We start from the raw sequence: 19,677 nt of genomic DNA on the forward strand, positions 1-19,677 counted from the left end.
GATCATTTTTACACTTTCTTGACATTATTTAAGAATCAGTTAACTCTAAAAACAAAACATAACACTACGCTCTTCAAATAAACAAATGCGAAAGTAAAAACAAAAACCGTTAATTTTTAATTTTGTGGGTAGTAGGCTGTAACACGAAAACTGGACCTGATGGAATCAAAATAAATATGGTAATAAAATGAGAGTAGGCAATTTAAAATTAACAAGCATCTTTCTTGTTACAAAATTTTGTTGACCAGTGTTATTTGAATTTACGTTTATTCTGAGCGATGTTCAGCTCGTTGATATCGAGATTGGTCAATGTTAAAGGTTGTAGATGAATGGCATTCAGGGTAATATTTTCTTTCAATTTAATGCAGCAATCGTCGGTGGTAATATCCGTAGTAGGGATCTTATTAGAGATGTTTGCAATGTCCAATGTATCTTGACCCTTAAGGATGGTGTGATCCGTGTATGCTTTACAATTCGATTCAATTTCCAAGGTACCCATGCCGGAAAGTATTTCCTCATTTTCTTTTGTTTGATTGCACAGAATGTTGATCCTCGTTAGCTTGGATAATACGTAGATCCATTTATTATTGGCGAGTTCGGCGTCTGCGTAGATGTGCTTGATTTGGCAGCTCCTAGGAATGAGAGTTGTCAGTTTGAAAAACAACTGAAGTTCGCAATTGGTTTGGTCCATTCACTTGGAAATGGTGATTCCTCTACATAACCAGTGGTTGGGAAGGTGTTCTTGGCAGTCTTGAAGATTGTTTAATGTCGAAAATACTGTTCTTGTAACGGACAGTAGGATGTAGGGTTTCGAAGGTTCGATACAGGAGAATAAATAAGGGTCACTTTGATGTGGCGAAAGTAACGGATATAATTCATAGAGATCGTACAGTTGTGAATTTACGATCGGAATTTTAGCGATTACTAGCAAATTATCTTTTATAAACGACTTTGTGTTTATGAGGTTAAAGTAATTGAACGAATTTCTTAAAGTAGGTTTTATTAGTAAATTGTATCTAATACAATAGTTTTTTGCTCCAAATATAAATCTTCAGGATTAAGAATATTACAACTTATAATGCCTTTACTTATTAAACTAAGTCCATCAATGTATCGTCCCAGAATACTTGATTGATTTGATTTTCAATTAAAAGTTTTTCCTCAAAAGATACTGTTTGTGACATGAATTTATCAGACTTAATTATATTTCCATTTAATACTTTAGTATTTTGGTTGAGAATTTGCAGTGAGTTATTAAAGTTCGAAATAGTAGATTGGACTATTCTAATTTGTTGTTGCTTAAGAGTATCGGTTTGCTTTTGATTGTCGATTAGACTTTTAATGGAATCAGTGTAAAATTGGGCATACTCAGCATCGGGGGTGCCAAATAGCCATTTTAGAGCGTCACCTAAATACCATTAATGAGGCCGCGTTTTTCCGATTTCCTACTATTTGGTGAGCTATGATGTTATAATCTCTTTTTATGAGTTTAATCTTGTTGCAAAGTCCTAATGATTTGAAAAAAAAAGTGTATTGATTGTCTGAACATGATTATCAATATGAGACACGTTAATAAGGTAAATTTTTGATTCGCGATTTTAGCTTTGCCAAGATGATTATAGAAAATTCCATTATCCCTATAAATTCGAGGAGTTTATAGGGATAATGGTGTAAGCTTGGGAGAGAGAGGAATATAAAGGGATGATGATAAAGGAAATGTAAATGTTAATTTTCATCTTCGGATTACTGTTTCTTTGCTGAAACATAGGTTAAAATGATAAGTTTTTGGTTTATTTTGTGTTATTTTAATGGATGCTGTGTTGTTGTCGTGCACCTGGATGATCTTTATATGGTCCTTCAAATTCTTTGGCGAGTTTTTTGTTGGTTTTCTTCGCGAATGAATTTCGTACTAAAACTAAATCGTTTTCTTTGAAACTATATTGGTTGCTATGGGCTGTGTCGTAATTTTGTTTCGATTTGGTTTTATTTACTAATTGATTTTCTCTAGCTACTTCTTATTTTTTGTAACTTGGCAGTTATTTCTTGTGCTAGCTCATTTATGAATGTGGGTGTTACACGAATATACCGCGAGATTTAAGTATTGATCCCAATCATTATTATCTTTATTTACATAGCACTTAAAATAATCTTTTAGGGTAAGATGGGTGCGTTCTAAGGAACCATTTGTTTGTGGATGGTAGGGGCTCGCTAATTTTTGTCTTACTGAAATTAATTTGTTGAATTCCTTGAAAGTATTTGACGTAAATTCTTTGCCTTGGTCTGAAAGGATACTATCTGTGAAACCGAACTGCGTACAGAATTTTAAGAAATGAATGGCGACAATATTGGCGTTGTGTTCTGGCATCGCGAAAGCCTGGATGAAGATCATCCTGTAGTGTTAAGATAAACCTATTACCGTTATCAGTTTCCGGTAGTGGTCCTAGGATGTCCATGGCTACTTGCTCGCAAAATTTCCGTAAAGTTGTTGTAATGAGCATCGGACTTTTATTCGGTTTAAAGTTGGTTTTCGCCTCTTGACAGACAGGGCATTTCTGGATGTACACTTTGATGTATTCTTTTATATTGTTCGAATAATATCGACTTCTAATGTTTTCATGTAGGTTCTTTGGAAGCCTTGATGTCCGGATAGCGGGTGGCCGTGGTTTTCTATTAAGATCAACTCCATCTCCTCTGGGGTTTTAATGTGGACTCTCTCATTGTCTAAGATTTTGTAATCGAAATCTTTAAAGACGTAATCTAGAAGACTTTCTAAGGTGTTTGACTGTAGTAAATGATGTTGAATAGTAGGATCGATGATAGTGAAAGATTTTGTCTTATTAAAGTTCAGAGTGATTTTAAGGTTGATTAGGTTGTTTAACAGATCTTCGTTCTTGGCGGAATCCCTTATCAATTGTTTAATATAGATCAAGTAAATTGTTTGGACTGGTAGCCTTAATATTCTTACCTCACTGAGGTTTCGATTTGTTAGATCTATATCTGGAAAGTTTTATTTCACTTAGTCACAATGGAGGTTGCTTATTAAACCGTCACATGCTAAAGGTATGACCATGTTTTTTATTTTTGTTTTTTTTTTTGTTTTGCCTCTCGCGGGAGTGTTTATATCGATATTTTGTTGGTGGTAAATTTGGAAGTCCTTGAAGTTTAATTTATCGTTTGCTTTGACCTGGCAGATCGGTCGGCTGAGAATATCGGCAGTAGTAGTAATACAGTGTCGCTTCTGGGACTCCGGATGGCCTGTCCATCCAGTTCTGACCATCGTCCAGTTCTTCCGCGCCTTTGGAGGTCATTCGTCAGCTGAAAAAGGTCATTCTTCGGCTGTTGAAGGTCATTCTTCTTCAAGGAGAAAAATGCTTCGTCTACCTAGATGACATCGTTACCTACGGGAAATCTCTCCAGGATCATATTAACAAGCTGATAGAAGTACTCGAACGACTCGACGAACATAACCTTAAGCTACAGCCCGACAAGTGCGAATTCCTCAGGAAGGAAGTTGTCTATTTAGGTCACGTCATCTCCGATAGAGGAGTCGAACCAAATCCACAGAAGATAGGAGCAATTAAAGTAATTAAAAACCCCAAAAATCCAAAAGACAAAATCCTTTTTTTTCCAAAGCCCATTTATCCTAACAACGGGTGCCTCTAATGACGCTATCAAGGGAAAATCGGATCGGACCTTCCAATGTTTGTGACATGAATTTATCAGACTTAATTATATTTCCATTTAATACTTTAGTATTTTGGTTGAGAATTTGCAGTGAGTTATTAAAGTTCGAAATAGTAGAATGAACTATTCTAATTTGTTGTTGCATAAGAGTCTCGGTTTGCTTTTGATTGCCAATTAGACTTTTAATGGAATCAGTGTAAAATTGGGCATCCTCAGCATCGGCGGTGCCAAATAGCCATTTTAGAGCGTCACCGATACCGTTCATGAGGCCGCGTTTTTTCCGATTTCCTACTATTTGGTGAGCTAGGATGTTATAATATCTTTTTATGAGTTTAAGTTTTGTGTTGATATGCTGAAGTTGATTCTGACCGTGAAAGGCAATGTGTTTTGATGTTATCTTGTTGCAAAGTCCTACTGATTTGAAGAAAAGTGTATTGATTGTCTAAACATGATGATCGATATGAGACACGTTAATAAATGTTAATAAGGTAAATTTTTGATTCGCGGTTTTAGCTTTGCCAAGATGATTATAGAAAATTCTGCTCGAGGAGTTTATAGGGATAATGGTGTAAGCTTGGGAGATAGAGGAATATAAAGGGATGATGATAAAGGAAAGATAAATGTTTGTTTTCATCTTCTGATTCTTGTTTCTTTTCTGAAACATAGGGTTTCAGTACGTTAAAATGATAAGTTTTTGATTTATTTTGTGTTATTTTAATGGATGCTGTGTTCAGCGACTGATCAAGAGTTCTGACCGCCCTAGGCTAATTATGAGGACGCGCCCCCGCTAGGTGTGTTACGGACGGCCTAAAAAGTAGTAATTGAGTAGAGTAGTAGTGTGANTAGTTGAAATATGTAGGGTAGATGCAATGATGCTAGATTAGTGCATGCGAAGACACGATTTCAGCGCCCCCCGGATCCTCGCGCCCTAGGCTGCAGCCTAATTAGCCTAAGGGTTAATCAAGCCCTGGCTGTGTTATTGTCGTGCACCTGAATGATTTTATATGGTCTTTTAAATTCTTTGGCGAATTTCTTGTTTGTTTTCTTCGCGAAAGAATTTCGTACTAAAACTAAATCATTTTCTTTGAAATTATGTTGGTTACTATGGGTTTTGTCGTAATTTTGTTTAGATTTGTTTCTATTTACTAATTGATTTTCTCTAGCTACTTCTCTTATTTTTTGTAACTTTGAAGTTATTTCTTGTGCTAGCTCAGAGTAATTGGGTTTTTGTTTGGGATGTTGTAACGAGTTGGGAATTTAGGAAGATTGACTAAATACTAATTCATATGGTGTTTTAGATGTTGATTTATGAATGTTGGTGTTATATGAATATACCGCGAGATTTAAGTATTGATCCCAATCATTATTATCTTTGTTTACATAGCACTTAAAATAATCTTTCAGGGTAAAATGGGTGCGTTCTATGGAACCATTTGTTTGCGGATGGTAGGGGATTGCTAATTTTTGTCTTACTGAAATTAATTAAATTCCTTGAAAGTATTTGACGTAAATTCTTATCCTTACTATCTGGGAATCCGAACTGCGTACAGAATTTTAAGAAATGAATGGCGACAATATTGGCGTTGTGTTCTGGCATCGCGAAAGCCTGCATGAATTTTATTCCAATAATATCGACTTCTAATGTTTTCATAGGTTTTTTGGAAGCCTTGATATCCGGATAGCGGGTGGTCGTGGTTTTCTATTAAGACCAACTCCATCTCCTCTGGGGTTTCAATGTGGACTCTCTCATTATCTACGATTTTGTAATCGAAACTTTTGAAGATGTAGTCTAGAAGACTTTCTATGGTGTTTGGCTGTATTAAATGGTTCTGAATCGTAGGATCGATGATGGTGAAGGATTTTGTCTTATTAAAGTTCAGGGTGATTTTTAGGTTGAGTAGGGTGTTGAACAGATCTTCGTAATTGGCGGAATCCCTTATGAATTGTTTAATATAGATCAAGTAAATTGTTTGGGCTGATAACCTTATTACTTTTACCTCACTCAGGTTAGATCCATATCCGGAAAGTTTTGTTTCACGTAGTCACAATGGAGGTTGCTAATTAAACCGTCACATGCTAAATGTATGACGATATTTTTTATTTTTGTTTTTTCTGTTTTGTCTCCTGCGGGAGTGTTTATATTGATATTTTGTGGATGGTAAATTTGGAAGTCCTTGAAGTTTAATTTATCGTTTGAGTTGACTTGGCAGATCGGACGGCTGAGAAAATCAGCATTCGTGTTCGATTTTCCCGGTTTGTAGTGTATCTCATAGTCGTACTCCAGTAGTTTCAGCCGCCAACGGACTAGACGACTTCCCATATAGGGTTTAGAAACTGGCCCATGAATGGCAAATTATTGGGCCTTTTGTATTAATTGATGGTCAGTTAATGGCGCCCATTAACGGTCAGTTAATAATTATCTACTGGATGATAACATCGATCCAGTACTAGTTATCAATAATGGCCCAATGATAGGCATTGTTATTGGCCCAACTATATACCAATAAACAAATTTTGCATCCAAATAACAATAACAATAACATAATAATAATTGTATATAAATTATAAGTATTACATTTATAAATGAATTAAAGGATTATTGTTAAATTAACTTTTTTTTTATTATCGAGAATATAATAGATAATTATATTATCTTAACCCTAACAAAAAAACTACTATCGAAATCAAATATGGTTTAAATATAATATAAGATACTCTATTTAGTATAAAGTTTGAATATAATATAAAGTTTAACGTTTAAATATAATATAAGAACACTTATAATTAATTATTATTCTCCACGATTTTTACGGCCACCATCTCTGTCATTGGCTCCAGATAGCCAACGGCCTACTAGGCCTGCAAAATTTTTTAGTTCTGGAACATCTCCAAATTTTTCTACAATGTAATCTATAAAAACAAGAACAGATCGATCAGATGTTGGAATTAATTCAATTAATAATATATAAGAGCATGTATGAAGTACCTTTTAAACATAGAAAAACGTTGGTGTTACGGAAGTTTAATTTTCCAACACCGTGTACAGTTTTCCCTGTTCCTGAATACATTAACTGAACGTTTTTTGATAGAGTTGCTGCCATAATTTTTCCAATGCATCCTTTTACATCCTTCTCCCCGAACGCAATGACACGATAAAGAGCCATCTGAAAAACAGTAATTAAGGAGTAGAGAACATAACTCATTTTACTTAATAAAAGAGAGAAATAAAATTATGTTCATACCAAGGATTCTTTCGTTGATGGATTTTTCTTTAAAGATACATCCAGTTTCACAAATTCTTCATTATTTTCCAATGGTAATACAACTCCTAAGCTTTGCTTTATTTTCGTGACATTATGACAAGGTTGTGTTGACATATTATTCACAACCAAAGAGTTTTTAATTTCGTCTAGTTTTTTCTTCAAATCATATTGAATACTTTTTGTGTGTGATGCAATAACATTCTTAATTATTGCTGTCTGGTTTTGCAACGCATCTTCCAGTACAGCTTTGAATGATTGTAGATCAATAGTAGTTTCGCCCTCTTTAATTGGGAGAAGTGTAGTGTGAGATGAACTTTTAGCTGAAAGAAATATATTGATATAAATTCACGTCAATATAAACGTGCTTAGAAATTTTACAAATATTCGTAATGGTTATAAGTAAAAAATCTACCTGTTTTTTTTTTGGAAGTTGTTTGCAACTGATCTTCATCTGTTGATATAGAAGCCATGGATGATATTCGGTGCATTTCGGATTGTATGCCTGCTGGATCCAACACTTGTCGCTCTTTACGGCGTATACTATTAATGGCCTCGCTATCTGTACTTATTATTTGATCATCGAAATAAGAACGATCTAATCGTCTCATCCCTTGTTTCAATGATTCTATGGCAAACAAAATTGAAAAAAAAAACCCAAATTTTAATTATAATTTGATAAATCAGAATATTCATTGAATCTTTGATCAATACTATAAATAATAATTCAGAATTTTTTATTTTAAACTTACTTGCGTATGCTAAATGTTTGATCGGAAAAGCCTTCCATGATTCCTCGACTTCTTTAAATTGTTTTAAATATGTATCCAATTGCGAATATTTATCTTCAGGCGGATACCAGCACTTCAATTGATTATCTTCTTCAAAGATCCAGGAACACAAAACAAGATCTACTTTTACGTTTTCTTTCTGCTGTTTTCTCTTAGTTTTATTATCATTTTCACCATTTTTTAAAAAAGCTACCACTGCATACAGATAATTATCCGATTTTGCCATTTTTTAATCGTTTTTGATGACCTTTCGTCTTTTAAGAACAAACAAATCGCACCGTTCACTATGGAAGTCACTTGAACACTAAATTCTCTAACTGTCTAAATAAGTACGAAGAGACACACACACAGACTAATAAAATATATTATTTTTCAATGTATATGTTTTTTATAGATTTCACTCGACTTTGTTTACATTCCAGACTTGTTGATGTGTGTCGAGGTTCACTACACTACACAATATAAATATATAGAGTAGAGTTTTCACACCACAAGACGAAACCCTACACTCAATTTTATAGTCCATACAATATATATGTGTGTTCTTACGAAAGTTTACACGAATTAAGTGACGATTAATACATCATCCACTTTCCTATTGTATCAACCTTCAATTATTATATATACATGCACATAACAATAACAGTCAAGCTCAGTGCAGTAAAGAAATAATGTTGATTCTATTATGGCAATGCAATAAAACACACTTGCATTTAATGTCTATAACAGATATTGTTTCTTCAATGTTTGAGAATCCGTGGCCGAAACTCATGCCAACGTCGAGAAAAGGAGTGGGAAAATTGAACACTGACTGACTACGGTCTATTTGACATCCTGTAAAAACTAAATCACTTAATATTGATGAAGCTCCATCCTCTCTTCGTCTTTTTAATATTTTGGTGATTTTAAATATCTTTCCATCTTTCAATTGTATAATATTATTTGGATGCTGAGAAGTCAATGTGAACTCATTCACACAAATACGCACTACACAATCATAGTCTCTGTCTTCATAATTATCATTATCTATATGGTTTCGTATAACACAATTTTTAATCCAATGAATTTTTTTAATTGTCAATCCTTCTCCACATTCTAGTTCTGTTAAACGATTAATTATTTGAGTGAGTGGCCTTCGAGGTGATTTAACTAAATGTTTGAAAATGCTTATATAATTCTCACCCCAAAAAGGCAGAGATTTGGCTTAAAGGAATTTTAAAATGTTTTACATCGTCTGCTAAATGTATAAGATAATGCATATTCAGTACTTGCGATCCAGGTCCATAAAGAGATGGCAACAATCCAAAAAAATTAACAAGTAAATATTGAGCATAGTCACAATAAGTTTCTATCAATTCTTTACTGTGGAGAATTCGACATGCGGCAAATAATAACAGGAAATGGTTGTAGTGTAAATCTGGTAAAATGTCTTTCAACACAATTGGCCCACAGTAGAGAAGTAAAAATCTGTATTGTGTCGCTTTCCATTTAGATACAATATGCACATCAAATTTTTTTCGCTGGAATTCCATGGGAATATCAGATGTTAATGATAACATTCTATTTCGTAAAATTATTACTTGGCGTTTTCTAAGACGAGCTATATTTGTACGATGTATCCATTTTTCCATTAAAGACTTCATTACTCCAAGATACAGAAGATGCATGGAGTCCAAGATTACAGATTTAACCGGATTAAAATGTTGCAAATTTATTAAAGGGCTTGTTTTGTTAAGAATGTGATGTTCACTTTGCAACTTTCTTTTAAAAGATCTTTTGGTTCTCTTCTCACAGTTTATTTCTGAATAAACGCGCTTCTGTTTTCGACCTTGTCCAACTGATATTCCTTTTATGATACATCTCTCACAAGCATAAAATGTTCCTGGTGTTTTGATGCATTTTAAAAATGCTCTGGCTTGAGCATCGGCAATGAGGCCCATAATCTTAAATTGATAAGTTTTGTTATTAATAACAATTCCATTCCTAGTGAGATTATTTGCTTCGTCAATGAAGTCAAATAAATACTCTTCTACGTTTCCTGGTTTTGAATCTCCACAGTAAATACCGACAACAAACGGTTTTGAAATATAATCATCATCATATATCTTCATAACTATTGGCCAAACTTGCATAGGTGAGCTAACAAATATTTGCATGCCATCGATATGAACGAGTACTTTTATTTCCTCTTTATTATAATTTTGTGGGATACTATTTTTTAGTTTCTGTGCAATACCTATATATTTATATTCGCCATTACTTTGTTTGGAGCTTAACATCGGTAATACAGGTGTTCGATGACTAGAGCCCAACAAAGTCTGCGCTGTTTTGGGCAACGTTTGATGACCTTCCTCGCGAAGAATTGATAATAACTCGGTGACAACGTTAAGTTGCAAAACACCTATGTTTCTCAAAAACCATCTACGTAATTTTTCATTGATTCCACCGTTGACGTTGTTGATTTCCTCAATTATAGAAATATTTGAGCCCATTGAGCTATGGCTATCATTCATTTGTTCTGCTAATTCACCAGAGGTATTAATGTTATCATTCTGTTCGTGATTCAAACTTATATCATTAAACACATCACTATCATTAATTTGTTCTCGATGTAAATTTCTATCACTCAACGCTTCACCATTATTTATTTGTTCTTGATTGATATTCGATACACTGGGAGATTCAATTTGATTATGACTACTATCGTTTCTATTTTCTTCAAAATGATCTTCATTATTCTGAGAGTTTCTTAAAGCACGGTGCTTTTTTACTCTATAATAAGTACTTGACATAGTGAATACACTTTAATTTACTTTTCACCAAAAATAATTATTCTTTATTCAAAACAACTGCAAAGAGAGAAATCGTTCCTGCGGGTTAGACAGTTGTCTCGCAACTAACTATTTATCTCAAGCAAAATAATTTTTAGAACATAAGGTCCTAGACCCTTCTTTTGAAAGTTTAAACTAATTAACAGTGGTCTAAGAAAATTCTTAAATAATAAACATATGCAACACTCACGTAAAAAAACTAATAAACTCATAAAATAAAAGGACTCCTTTCATGACCTAAGTGTTTTTGATCATAAACTAGGATTAAAGACCTTTTCTTTTAAATCTTCTAAAGAATGTAAATCTTGTTTGTTTAAAACCAAATGTTGATTTCAAACAGACATCTCATGATAAACATCATATTTAAAAAAACTAATAAAAATAAAATAAATATAAAATATCGACAGATTCATTTTTGAAGAATTCGACACATAGCATAACAGTTTAGTATAATGAACTGTTATACATAAATTTATTACTCTGTTTATGTGTAAATGTATGTGATTCATGCATAGAGAAGTATTATTATACAATAAAAAAATATTTACTGGATTATCAATGGGCCATTATCATTAGCCAGTACTGAATTTCTATTTTTCTATTTCTAAACTAGCCAATACAATATTATTAATGGGCCATAAAGGGCAAACGAAGTGATGGCCGTTGATCGAAAGCCATGCATTGGCCGATCATCGGTATTTTTTCTTTAATGGCAATTCCTATATGGGTTGAAGGGTCTTTGCAATTTATGAGTCAGGTTAGTGGTTTATGATCTGAACAAATGATGAATTTTTGTCCAAATAAGTAGGGGCGAAAATGTTTGACGATTGCGAGAAGTTCCTTCTCTGTTGTCGAATAATTTTGTTGCTCCAGACGCGTCGGGCTTTTTCGGAACTACCCACACTGGTGAGGACCACGGTGACGTTGAAGGTTGAGTTATATTTTGATCCAGCATCTTCTTTATCTGTCTGTTGACTTCTTCTTCGTGTATTTTAGGATACCTATATGTTTTGGTAAATATTGGAGCATTATTTGTGACCGGTATCTCGTGCTGGACTGTTGACGTGCAGGAAAGTTGATCTCCTGGGAGATGAAATATATAGTTGAATTTTTTGCAGATTGATAATAATGAGTCTTTTTCTTCTTAGCTTAGTCTCAGATTTTCGTTGAGAAGAGTGAGACTATCTGGTCGAGCTTGGTTTTGCATCTTATTACACATTTCTTGGATGTGACACATCGGGTACGGATGCGGTAATTCTTCTAATACGACTTCCGGTTGCTTAATTTTAACTTCAGCATCTCTGGCGTTGATTATGGTACAGTTAGCAAGTTGCTCGTTGTTAACGGTGACCAGAGCATTCGGCAGGATTATGTATTATTCAAGATACGTGTTGTTAATAATACCTTCTTTTATATTGTTTAGCACTATTACCTGCGTTACTGTTTCACTTCGTGGTTTCAATAAAATGATTGGCGCAGATGATGATTGTTGTTGTTTATTATCAAATGGAATAATTTGATTTTGGATTTTGATAGTTTCAGTATTATAATTTAAATCACGATTTAAATCAAATGATTTTTTAAATAAAAATCAATGATTTAATCAAAAATGTTTAATTTCACTTTCTTTCAGAAATCAACATAAAAAAACAGATTTAGAAATTATAATTAAGTTACAAACTAAACAATTGCTTCACCACTGGAAAAAATTTTGACTAAAAAAAACTAGTTTTCCAGCCTTTTCAATTCCCATTCGGTTTCTTAATTTGCTCTGAACAATTCCAAAGGTGGAAAACACTCTTTCTACAGCAGCTGAAGAAGCTATCGCGCCAAACACTTGCTTCACCACTGGAAAAATTTTTGACTGTTCCTTTTCACTAAATATATTTTTCTGTGACACCCACCACTCTAGTGGTGTCACATTTTTTACTATTTCTTCTGCGAACATCACACTTTTGAATGGTTTTGATTTTGACTTAAGCTTTACTATCAATGGTAGCAAAACTGAACCATCATAGTGATTTCGCGCTTCCTCCAACGCACTTTCTTCTTCTTCATCTGTCAGTGTGAATTCTGTTTGGGTTGGGTCTAATAAAAATGCCAGAAAGTGACTGGGGGTCATTGCTTGCTTATATCTTTCGAAACTTCGACATTTGGCTACTATTTAAATCAGTTTCTTTAAATTTAGCTCCAAGCTGTTACAGCAGCAGACAAATTTGCATTATTTCTTTGTAAAGTATCCAATGTAACAGATATTGGCTTCAAAATTATTAGATAATCTTCCACTGACCTTTTTACGACCATATTTTCAACTTTTGCTCTAATAACAGGATCTATGACGTCCCTGTTCTCTTCACATATTTTTAGTAGCTTTTGCCACTCAGACACAAAGACTTCGAAACAATCAGTTACAGTATTCCAACGAATATCTGATGGTAGCACTAATGCTTTCCCTCCTTCCGCTTTGTACAAGCTGTTAGCTGCATGATTGTTTCGGAAGTATTTTATTATTTGCACAACATGCTCCTTTATACTGCTAATTTCTAAATCTTTGGAAAGTAAGTTCAACAAGTGTGCAGAACAGCCGTATGTGATTATTGTATCACTATTTTTTAATTCCTTCCTCATTTTAGCCATATTCGCAGCGTTGTCGGTAACAAAACTTGCAACATTACAATTATATTGAGATTTTAATCTTTCTATCAAACCCTCAGCATATTCAGCTAGGTATTCACCAGTGTGCGGCTGTCCTGTAGTGTCTATCGAGTCAATAAGAATTACTTCAGATTGCTCTGTCGTAATAGTGGCGCAAATAATCGGTTCTTTTTCTTCAAGGTATATTTGATCCAATAATTTGCCTGATATATCCTTCCGAGATGGTGGGATATACCCTGGGCGTAATAATGAAATGGCTTTTTTTACTTCTCGATGTTCAATACTTCTGAAGCTACAGTTTGTAGTAAACATGGCCTTTGCTGTTTGTCGGTCTATTGTTTCTTTTGTAGATTTTGGTGTTGTTACTATAAAGGAGTTTAAGTTTGCAGATAGTTTCTTTTTTTTAAGAGACGGTTCCGCGCAATCGTCGCCTTTTGCCGAAGAACTTGCAGATGAGCTAGGTTCGGAAAGTGAAGCCAATTCTGAAAAATATATTTTACTTATGATGTTATTTGTTACGCAGTTAGTACCATTAAAACAATCATGTCTACAGACATCAAGCAGTTAAAATTTCTCACTAATCATACCGTTGTCCGCTAAGTGCGATCACCAAAACCATATAGAAAACTAGTTAGTATTCTTCAGTTTGTTTTGTAAATAATAACTTTAATAACTTACCTACAACTTCAACATCGTCATGAGATTCCGGAATATTTTTTTTGCACTTTTCGTAATGTATTTTCATCCTCGCAACCAGACCTTGAATTTCTTTTTTACTTGTGTTGCATATAGCCCGACAGCCAGTTTTGGTAGTACTTTTTTCTGTGATATGTGCCCAAATCCCATCTTTTTGGCGAGGCATTTTATTTATAATAAATTGGTCACGCACATATCACAGCAATAACAATAGTGAACAAAACTGAACAAATGAATGCTTGTTAGAACGAAAGTAAGACCGTAATTGCAAGCGAAATAAACAAAACACTACACGGGGATTTCCCTTTTGCTTGGCAGTCATTTGTCAGACAAAAAGGAAATCTCCGCGCTGTGTCCGCGCAATCCCTTGAAGGCGTGTTTCGTTTTGCGCAAAAATATAGTTGAATTAAATAATCAATCGAAAAAATCAAAAAAATCGTGATTAATTAGAAATTTTTCAAAAAATCGCACTTTTTTCGATTTTTTAAAAAAGTCATGATTTTTCCAACCCTGATAGTTGGGTTTGATGTTTATTTTATTAAAAATGCTTTGACAAAAGGGTCTTCACTTTGATACTCACGAATTGATTTTTGGTTTTGGTTCGAAGCAACGCGAGATATTAGTACTTTTTGAGAAGACACATTGCGACTCAGATAGTCTACATGACACATTTTCGTTCGCGGTCTATATTCGATATCAAAATTAAAGTCTTGTAATTTAATCCATCATCTTGCCACGCGCAGATGAAGTTCTTTCTTTACTGCCGTTACCCGAACCGAATTGCAGTCTGTAAAAATTGCAAAATGAATCCCATAAAGATAGGTGCGGAAATACGTTGTCGTCTCAACAATTGCCAAAGTTTCCAGATCGTATGAATGATACCTTGATTCTGGTTCGGTTGTGTGTCTACTAAAGTAAGCCACAGGGTGTGCGACTTTTTCGTGTCCCCTTTGCATTGCGGAGGATTGCGCCTATACCTGAGGCACTGGCATCGGTGTATAGTTCGGTTTTCAACTCGGGATTAAAAATGTTCAGAATAGTTCTAAACGCACCTTTTCGCATTCGGCAGTCCAAATGAAGTGTTCATTTTTGCGTAGCAATGCAGTGATTGGGGCTATTAAACACGCAATGTTCTTAATGAATCGGCGGAAGTATCGGGTCAAACCCAAAAATTGGCGCACAGTTTCTAGGGCATGTGGTGCGGGTGTTTCGACAAGAGCTTTTATTTTCCGCGAACTTGGTCGCACTGTACCACCCTCCATTATAACGCCTAAATATTCCATTGACTTGAAAAAAACGACACATGGATAAATTCAGTACAAATGCGGCACTGACTGACGCGTTTTAAACTTTTCGGAGATTGTTTATTCCTTCGGTAATAGTTTTTGACGCGCACAACACATCGTTAATATAAACAAACGCGATGTGATTCATACAATCCATCTGGTGTTACAAATGCGGTGATATGCTTCGAATTTTCTTCAATTTCTACCTGGTGGAAACCTGCTTTCATATCTAGAGTGCAGAAATAAACAGCCTTCGAAAGAGCGTCGATTTGATCTTGGATTCTCGGAAGTGGATAGTTGATCCGCACGACACGCTTGTTTACGCCGCGAAAATCAACACGTAGTCGCGTATCACCGATTCGCTTTTTGACTAATACAATCGGACTGGCGTGCGCGGAATCTCTTTCGCGAATTATACCATCTTTTAGTTGTTCGTTAATTATTCGTTTCACTGATATTCGTTCGGCATAAGATAAATGACGTGGGCGATAAGCAATGGGCTGGGTATCTCGTAAGGTGATCTGCAATTTGGCGGTTGTTACAGCTGGGGGTGTTCCTTTCCATGCAGTTTCGATTATTTTTCGGATTGAAACAGCCACGTGCTCGTCCAATCCTGACACATTCAAATCACTCGTGTTTAAAGCGCGCAGACTCAGGATACGATTAGAATACAGAGGGTCATGAACGATGTCGACACTATTTGTTTTTATTTGTATTTTGATTCCTGGTCTTTGTAAAATGTCGATGCCCACTAGAGCGTCAACATCACTACTTCTGTATGTCCGGGCTTTTTGCAATAGTTGCATACACTAACTTTAGGTCTGATGTCAATTGGTGTGTTTGCTTAGTCGAAGAAGGCACGGATTCACGTGTTGCCGATTGTCTACACTCAACTTGTTTGTGTCCGTACTGATTACACTTCCGACATTTTAAACAAAGGAATCATTGAACTAGTCGATTTGCTTCATTTGGTCTGGTAGTACCCTGGGATTTGAGTCGTATTCCGCCTGGTCGGCGCCGAAACCATAACATAAACAGATGAAATGATAAAGAGTTCGTGAGAATGCTCACATGTAAGTAATAAGAAAGGAATTACTTCGTGATATACTCGTTTATTGCGGAAACTAGACTAACTGCTGTTGTGTTTGGAATAGGCCCTTTTTATACTAGTTACAGTACATCGCCATTTTGGTATTTGATTAGAATGTGAAAGTGACAATATATATATAGGGTGTCCCAGTTATAATAATTAATATTTATACCACAGATTCCTACGGACATTTGGAACATAAAATGTTATAACACTTTTGACTTTTGAAACAAAATAAAAAATTATAAAATTATAACAGTTTCGATGCCGGCCCTGCACAATCGCAAATTAATTACGATTGCCAGCTGATCGTAGAAAAATTCACCTTCAGTAGGTNCTAACGTCACTTGTTCTGCGACGGCAACTACCAATTTGTCGCGGATTTTAGCTACTTCAATATAAGTGAGAATTAACGCTGTTTTCATTTTTTACTCTAAAGAGATCGCCAAATAAGCTTTGGTCGATTTCTCAAATCCAAAATTGTGGTTAAAAAGAGTTCGGATATCTTCCCACTAAGCAATATTCTTATTTAACATTAGATTTGCGGATCTACCTTTTAATTTCGTGGATACAATCAGGACAACCAGGGGTTTAAAATTCCTATGAGCACTATTAATTACGAAATCAACAAAACTTATAAAGTGAGAGACGGGAATGTTGTTTCCGTCGAACTCGGGAATATTTTTTAACAAATAAGCGAACATGATTTTGGGATCTAATGCAGATCCAGTTTCTAGTTCAGAATTATTTTTTATTAAGTGGTGGTGTCGTCTTATTATTGACTGACTGTGTCATTTTAATATTAATATTAGTAGTAAATACTATCTGAATAGGAATTAACAGGATTCAATTCAGTTTTTTCTGAAGAGAATAGAGAAGAACGTAAGGGATACAGTTTGGGATGACTATACAAACAAGAAGGATTGCCTTGGATACGTCCAGACCAGACTGACAGCTACTGGATACTTCTAGAGGATCTGCAGCTTGCTGACGTTGATAGAGTTGTCTTTTGGGTATTCTTCTGATACTTGCATACGCTGGTATCACATCCTCGTCGCCAATTTTTGTTACGTGGTGGAACAAAAGCCAAGTTTTTAAAATGTATTTGATTCACGAACCAACACACACCCACACAACAATGTTTTAGTTCTAGATTCAATCCGAAATAACCTGGATGAACACGTAGATTTATCTGAATTTATTTAATAGGTTAATTAGATCAGCACTTATTTAAGTAACTTGTACTTCGTTGAGAATGCACTCGAACAAATTAAACAAAAGAATCATTGAACTAGTCGATTTGCTTCATTTGGTCCGGTAGTTCTGATAGTAGATTTGAGTCGTATTCCGGCTGGTCGGCGCCAAAAGCATAACATAAACAGGTGATATGATAAAGAGTTCATGAGAATGCTCACATGTAAATAATAAGAAAAGAATTACTTCGTGGTATACTCGTTTATTGCGGAAACTAGACTAACTGCTATTGTGTTGGGATAGGCCCTTTTTATACTAGTTACAGTACATCGCCATTTTGGTAATTAGATTAGAATGTGAAAGTAACAATATTGCTGTTATCTACATCCGTAGTATATATATATATATATTGGAGATATGTATATTCAAAAGAATTTAACATTGAAATATGCAGGCAAAAGTCTAAGTTTTATGTATGAAAATCATTGTTAGGGACACTGTATATTCTCTGGTGTTTAGCCATTCTAGTTTATTGTGCATTGTTTGGATGTTTGTATATGTACTACATTTTAATATTATTCTCATTGCTCTATTTTGTAATTTTCGCAGTTTATTTTTTTCCTGCTTGTTGCCTAAAAATAAAACCTTTCCTGTAAAATAATAATGAGATAGTATTGGTGTGTTGTACACTATTTGTTTTGCCCATTGTGTCAAATACTCACTACTTTGTTTTAAAACTTGCAAAATATGCCATATTTTCTTCAAATTTCAAGTTATCATCTATTATTATACCTAAGTATTTTATTTGTGCTTTTTTTTTTCACTGCCATTTTATTAATACCTATTTTTGATTTTATTTTTTACTAGATTTTTGTTTCGCTCAAGTAACATTACTTTTGTTTTTTGAAGATTTAATTTCATTTTATTGCTGCAGAAGCAATTATTGATACATTTTATTTTTTCATTTATTATGTTTTGCCGATCACTCCTTGTTTTCATAATATATGGTAGTATCGTCTGTAAACATGTGCATTTTACATGGTTCTATATTTAGTGTTATGTTACGGGTCTGAAATACTTTCTTGATGTATCCCGTAGTTTATTTGTATATCATTAGATACAATTCACAACATTTTACCTTCTGCATTCTTTTCTCTAAGTAGTTTTGAAGCCATTTCATCACAGTTCCATTAAATCCATATTGTCTTAGTTTAACTATCAGTCAATGGTTTCGAAAGCTTTTTTGAAATCTAAGAAAACTATGAGTGTATTTAGATTATTATCACAATTATTTTGCCAAGTACTTAACACATATGGAAAGGCTGTTGTCACAGTTGTATCTACTTCTCAACCCTGTGAGATAAGATAGTAAAATGTTTGTTTCCTCCACAAATTCCTTAATTTAATAATAATAATAATAATAATGTGTTTATTTAGCTTCTTGCTACATTGATTACATTAATATATAAAAAGTAATTTAGAATATTAATAATAACGATTAACTTTATTTACTACAAATTCTATAACTGTAGTGAGATCACATCTATAAAGCAGCTAGAAACTACATTGTCGTAAGTGACTATCAAAATTTTTGACTCGAATCAGTATCACCTACAACGTAAAATGGTTGAACTTACCATAGAAATCGACTTTGGAATTAAGTGGGCCACTGGAGGCATAAGCAATGTCAACCAAATGAGGATACTTGATGCGAGCCCACGTGACAAGAGTTGCAGAATACGAAGCTCCAACTGCAATGACCTAAAGTAACCATTAATTAAGACAATTATATTCTGAGGAGTTATTAGTTTATTTATTATTGCTTCATCATCATCATAAGGTCCTCAGTCCAAAGACTGGTTGAACACGGGCCTATACCCTTTCCTATCTTGTAGTGATTTTCGCTTTTTTTCCCTAGAACTAGAACAACCTCAATCCTTATCATTCCCCTGTAACACCACATTTCGAACGCTTCTAACTTTTTGTTTTCCTCCGCGTCCACCATCCGTGTTTCGCACCCATTTAGTGCCGCGCTCCAAACATACACCTTTACAGTCTTTTTCGAATTTCTAAATTAACCGTTCGCGAGCATGGAAGTGACTTCTTTTTATTGAAGGCGACTCGACCCTGCGCTATCCTCTGTTTTATATCCCTACTACTCCTTCCGTCCTGACTTATCTGACTTCCTAG

At 34.5% G+C, this 19,677-nt stretch overlaps 3 protein-coding genes across 5 annotated transcripts in view; 1 reads left to right on the top strand and 2 right to left on the bottom strand.

The window, feature by feature from the left end:
* The window catches only part of LOC108740171, a 41,071-nt gene that overhangs the window by 12,177 nt on the left and 9,217 nt on the right, over nucleotides 1–19,677 (top strand). The gene's annotated exons all lie outside the window — the stretch shown is intronic.
* LOC112904669 lies at nucleotides 6,517–7,592 on the bottom strand. Its single transcript, XM_025975312.1, has 3 exons — nucleotides 7,360–7,592; nucleotides 6,927–7,267; nucleotides 6,517–6,848 (listed from the first exon to the last, which is right to left on the bottom strand). The coding sequence occupies exons 1-3, from the start codon at nucleotides 7,553–7,555 to the stop codon at nucleotides 6,636–6,638; spliced, it is 750 nt and encodes a 249-aa protein (XP_025831097.1). The 5' UTR covers nucleotides 7,556–7,592; the 3' UTR covers nucleotides 6,517–6,635.
* Nucleotides 12,260–16,718, bottom strand: LOC112904667. Its single transcript, XM_025975310.1, has 4 exons — nucleotides 16,619–16,718; nucleotides 15,354–15,816; nucleotides 12,756–13,513; nucleotides 12,260–12,723 (listed from the first exon to the last, which is right to left on the bottom strand). Exons 1-4 carry the CDS (start codon nucleotides 16,716–16,718, stop codon nucleotides 12,260–12,262), a joined length of 1,785 nt encoding a protein of 594 aa, XP_025831095.1.

Source organism: Agrilus planipennis, unplaced genomic scaffold (genome assembly GCF_000699045.2).
Source record: "Agrilus planipennis isolate EAB-ADULT unplaced genomic scaffold, Apla_2.0 scaffold273, whole genome shotgun sequence".
Taxonomy (NCBI): domain Eukaryota; kingdom Metazoa; phylum Arthropoda; class Insecta; order Coleoptera; family Buprestidae; genus Agrilus; species Agrilus planipennis.

Coding starts and splice junctions, on each gene's coding strand:
- LOC112904669 (XM_025975312.1), bottom strand. CDS start 7,555: ATGAGACGATTAGATCGTTCTTATTTCGATGATCAAATAATAAGTACA. Junction 7,268..7,359: donor AACTTCCAAAAAAAAAACAG/GTAGATTTTTTA, acceptor TATTTCTTTCAG/CTAAAAGTTCATCTCACACT. Junction 6,849..6,926: donor CATCAACGAAAGAATCCTTG/GTATGAACATAA, acceptor ACTGTTTTTCAG/ATGGCTCTTTATCGTGTCAT.